Here is a 4,696-nt window from a genome sequence, read left to right on the forward strand (position 1 = left end):
GCAAAAAAAGGAGTTTTAAATAATCTCCGTTCTCGGTGAATCGAAACGCCGTTTACGTGTGGACGAAACAGCTGCGTTTTCAAAAATACCCGTGTAGGTGCGGACGTAGCGTAAAAGAGTTAGTAGTTTTTATTTTATTACTACCTGTAATTTATTGCAGATTACTTGTATTTGCTTAATTTTTTTTACTGCGCACGAGTGTGTGCGCACGCGCCGACATTTTTCTTGTAAAACAAAGGGAGGCCTAGCAAATAAAGTTTGGGAACCACTGACCTAGAGGATCTTAAAGGCGCTTAGAAATAAAATGTATCATTATTAAAATGTGTTATAATACAGAAAGCCTCTGTGACTTAAACATAGTTTTTTCCGGTCCAACCTTTCACTTTTAAAAAGTTTAATAACCAATAACGGGTCTAAATCTCCCCAGCCTGGTGTGAACATCTGTCTGAAAACCATCTTTCATAATCTTTGATATCGCGCTGACGATAACACGTCACTTACCACTTTTGCACGCGCGCCTCGCGCAGACTCCGGTATAGATGTGAATCAGAGACCTGAACGCGACCCAGCAAACATCTGCCGCTTCTCTCTGTGGTTCATTATTCTTCTACACTTACTCTGGATCTGCTGAACCTGATCGCACCCTGCACGTCTGGTCCTGCTGGTAACTTCCGGTCCCGGTAACTTCCGGTTCTGGTCCGCTGACAACTGGACTCACCTGTCCAGGTAAATATCTGGAACAACATTTCAGGCCGTTACCTTCACTGTGTCGTTTGGCTCTTTTGGATCGGGAAGGATCAAATCGATCCAGTTAGAACACCGGAAAAAGACAGTTCTTCAGGGTAAATTCAAAATAAGAGCACCGAAGTTACGAATCTTTCAGTAGAATACCTTTCAAATATCTAAGTCAGTTTGTTTTAATTTTGTTTTAATTCCCATCTCTAAGCTCCTTAGTTCAGTCATTAACAAAATATAATAACATAAAGCCTGGCTCTTTATCCGAGGACCTTACAGAGGTGCTGACTCAACTGTTTCCTCTTCACTGACGTTTTATTTTGAAGGTAAAACCGGAAAAGGGCGGCTCTGTGGGAACAGTGCAGAGGCACACACACAGTTCGGAGAGTTGAGCACAATCATTCATAAAGAGGTTAATTTGTGAGCGCCGGTGTGATGGCCTCAGAGGAACAGCTCGGTGAGTCTGTGTGGAAAATCTCATTTTAATGACAGAGTCATGTTTAAGCTGATAAAACCGATGAGTGTCCGCGTGGGTTTTTACTGCAGTTCCTTTCACTTTCATGTAATGGATTACTTTGTGTGTGCAGGAGCAACAGGAGGGAGGCAGAGGAGACGTAGCAGGGAGGAACCTCCATCCGGTGTGGTGACTTTAATGAGTCATTAAAGTTTATTTAACTGCTAATGTCCCATTTACAGCAAAACTGAGGAAACATGAAATATATTCTGGACCACAAACATGAATAACCTGTGATAAACTTACGATTAACATAATTCAAGTTTAGTAACTGAACTAAAGACGAGCTGAGAGTAAACAAGGCGACACATTTGAGCTCAGGATAAAAATGATGGTTTTTGCAGGCTGAAGCTACACTGAGTGAACGTGCTTGTGAGGTGTACAAAGGAGGCATCAAATTTCAGAGACACAAGGTCATATAATCACAGGTCAAAGCCAGATGTGAGCTTCACAGACTGTTGAACTGTTAAATAAATGAGGCTGACAGAAGCTGAACATACACCTTTAACAAAGTGCCATGTTAATCAGATAAAATAACGGAAAGTCAGTGCTTCTTCATTTGAAGGAGATAAAATGAGTGTTTAGAGCAGGCTTCCATCATGGCTGAATCATCAAATGTTTAGGTGGCCCAAATCAAACAGTTAAGATTTGTTCTGTCTCTGCAGTGATCAGTATCATACAGGAATGTGTGCAAACATGAACACAGCGCTTCCTGTCAGTACACAGTCCTGCTTCTGCATCAGTGTTAAAACAATAATGAAGCAGAGCTCAGAGAGCTTTCCTCAGGATGTTGGAGAATGATAAACATGTATTTATTTGTCTAGAATATAAAGGTTATAATAATGCAGGTAAAACACAAATGTTCCTGTTTTGTTCACAGGGCAGTTATCACCTGACCTCTGTGTGTCTGTCCTTAGTGTCTGATCTCAGGCTGGTTCTGCTTGGGAAGACTGGAGTTGGAAAGAGTTCCAGTGGAAACACCATCCTGGGAAAAGATGCCTTCAGAGAAATCTCCAGTCACTCATCAGGTAAGAGACACACACACAGAGTTTTTAATGGGGAGCAGCAGTAGGAATTCCTTACCTGTTACTTATTTTAACGAGGACTCTGTAGGTGTGTAAAACGGGACACCATTTCTGTGCAGTTCATATTTGATCTAAATTCAGATGAAATGATATGTTTCCTCATTTTCAGTGACCGCTGAATGCTCCAAGCAGCAGGAAAGGGTGTTTAAGAAGATGGTCTCTGTGGTCGACACTCCCGGCCTCTTTGACACGTTCCTGCCTGAAGACGTTGTGAAGAGGGAGATCTCCAAATGCATCAACATGTCGGCCCCGGGGCCCCACGCCATCCTGCTGGTCATCAAGGTTGGACGCTTCACAGCAGAGGAAAGAGACGCTGTGAAGAAGGTGGAGGAGATCTTTGGAGAGGATGCCTGGAGGTACACCATCATCCTCTTCACTCACGGAGATGTAGTTGAGTCAGACTTTGATGAGACCTTGGAGGAGGCAGGACCTGAGCTGAAGGAGGTCCTGAAGAAGGCTGGAAACAGATACCACCTCTTCAACAATCTCAAAACCAACAATCGACGCCAAGTCCTGAATCTGCTGGAGAAGGTGGACAAGATGGTGGCCGACAATGGAGGAGAGTTTTACTCCAACTACACCTACCTGGAAGTTGAGGAAATGCTGAAACGGAGAGAGTCAGAGCTCAGAGAGTTCTTCAAGAAGAAGCTGGAGGAGGAAGTTAAAGCTGTGGAGTCAGAGTACAAGAAGAAGCTGATGGAGGCTCAGGAGGAGAAACAGCAGGTGGAGGAACGGATGCAGTCTGAGCTGGAAGAGTTGAGGAGGTATTACCACATGTTAGAGAGCGGAGTCCGTCAGGTTGTGGAGCAGGTGGCCAAAGACGACTCCTTTGATGAAATCCTCACCAAGTTCCACCACACTCTGAAACTGAACTGAGCTGTTTCTGACTCTTGCCGTGTAGCTCTGTTCTTCATACGGACTTTCTTTCAGTCAGTACAGTAATCAGTGATCACAGCCACAGAGCTAAAGAGCTCCACCTGAAGTAGCTCAGACTATGAACAAACTAAAGAATTTGAAGCTCCATGAAATTTTGGAAGTCATGAATTTCCTCTCCTGCAGCTGAAGGCTGATATTTTCCAGGTGAATTGGTAAAATCTTCAGCATTCATGAGCTGAAAATTTGTCCTGGAACTACTGATGTGTTTGCAGCAGCTGAATGAAACACAGGTTAACTGCAGTTAATTACTGATTTAATAATAAAGGACTTCCAGCAGGATACCAACATAAATCACAGGATCACCTGCATACAGACTGACTTTCTTTTAATTCAGCACAGATAATAAAAAGCAGAGTTCCTCGAACAGATCCTTGTGGTACACCAAGTTTGCATAAATGGAGAAAATAAGAGCAGAGATAAACCTCGCTCTGAATGTCATTTCAAACTCAGCCAGTTTTTGTCTTTATGATGGACATGGGAAAAAAACTGTTTATGTTTAATGCATTTTCTGTCTGAGAGACCCAGGGTCCCTGAGCAGTTATGAAGTATGTGTTATATGTGATACTGTGCTACAGTTCTGTGTCCACATTTGTATGTAGGCAGGTATGTGTGTGTATGTACAGCTGCTTTCTGTAGCACCTTCAGGCTGATGGATGTGGCTTTGCTGGAGGACTGGCCACACCTGAAGTCCCTGCCACACACCTGCTGCTGGTCAGGACTCGTTGGGGGAGCAATTTAAGAGACTGATGGAGCTTCCACCAATGTGGGATCATTGAGTCCCACTCCAAGAAGAGCTTGGCACAGAACAGGACAGCGCGCACAGGGTGTGCGGTAACACGGGAACGGAGAGCACGAACATGAGAGACACAACACAGGGGTCTAGGGAGCTGTGGGGATTTATTGTGTACTGGTTATTTACTTCACTGTAAATAAACGCACTGCTTATATTCAGAGCTTTGCGCCTGGGTCCTCCTTTTCCTCACATCCCCACGGTTGGCCAGTGTCAACCATGACAATTACCCACCAGTCTACCGTTGTTTACAGCGCTGTCAGCCGCTGTCTTTTTTTTAATTAATTAATTAATTTTTTTAAATGTCTTTGGACCAGAAAGCCTAATTTCTCTGTTCAATGCTGAAGAAATTTATACTTTTAAAATTATGCAATACTGCAGAATATTTTTAAGGTTATCTGCTATAAAAAGTCAGACCAGGAAAATCTCCTTCATGTTTTTCTGTGTTTTATTCTCAGTTACTTTGACACAAATGCATCTGCTGTGATGTTCACAATTCTGATGAAGTCTCACATGTATCAGTGCTGATAAATGATCAGAATTATAATATTTCTGACTGTCTGAGGCTAAACTGAATCGAATCGAATCGGGACCTTGTGAATCGGAATCAAATGGATAACAGAAATTAGTGATGAT

The 4,696-nt window shown here is 43.0% G+C and overlaps 1 protein-coding gene across 1 annotated transcript; it reads left to right on the forward strand.

Annotated features, from left to right (window-relative positions):
• The first annotated feature begins 587 nt into the window (after positions 1 to 587).
• LOC116333253 (GTPase IMAP family member 7-like) lies at positions 588 to 4,221 on the forward strand. Its single transcript, XM_039608503.1, has 5 exons — positions 588 to 726; positions 1,062 to 1,192; positions 1,323 to 1,373; positions 2,167 to 2,277; positions 2,444 to 4,221. The coding sequence occupies exons 2-5, from the start codon at positions 1,171 to 1,173 to the stop codon at positions 3,208 to 3,210; spliced, it is 951 nt and encodes a 316-aa protein (XP_039464437.1). The 5' UTR covers positions 588 to 726; positions 1,062 to 1,170; the 3' UTR covers positions 3,211 to 4,221.
• Positions 4,222 to 4,696: the final 475 nt, after the last annotated feature.

The sequence above is a fragment of the Oreochromis aureus genome, linkage group 3, assembly GCF_013358895.1.
Source record: "Oreochromis aureus strain Israel breed Guangdong linkage group 3, ZZ_aureus, whole genome shotgun sequence".
Lineage (NCBI taxonomy): Eukaryota > Metazoa > Chordata > Actinopteri > Cichliformes > Cichlidae > Oreochromis > Oreochromis aureus.

Excerpts from the sequence above, each read along its gene's own strand:
- LOC116333253 (XM_039608503.1), top strand. The coding sequence starts at position 1,171 with ATGGCCTCAGAGGAACAGCTCG. Across the intron at positions 1,193-1,322 it reads GGCCTCAGAGGAACAGCTCG|GAGCAACAGGAGGGAGGCAG; the intron begins GTGAGTCTGTGT and ends TTGTGTGTGCAG. Across the intron at positions 2,278-2,443 it reads AATCTCCAGTCACTCATCAG|TGACCGCTGAATGCTCCAAG; the intron begins GTAAGAGACACA and ends CCTCATTTTCAG.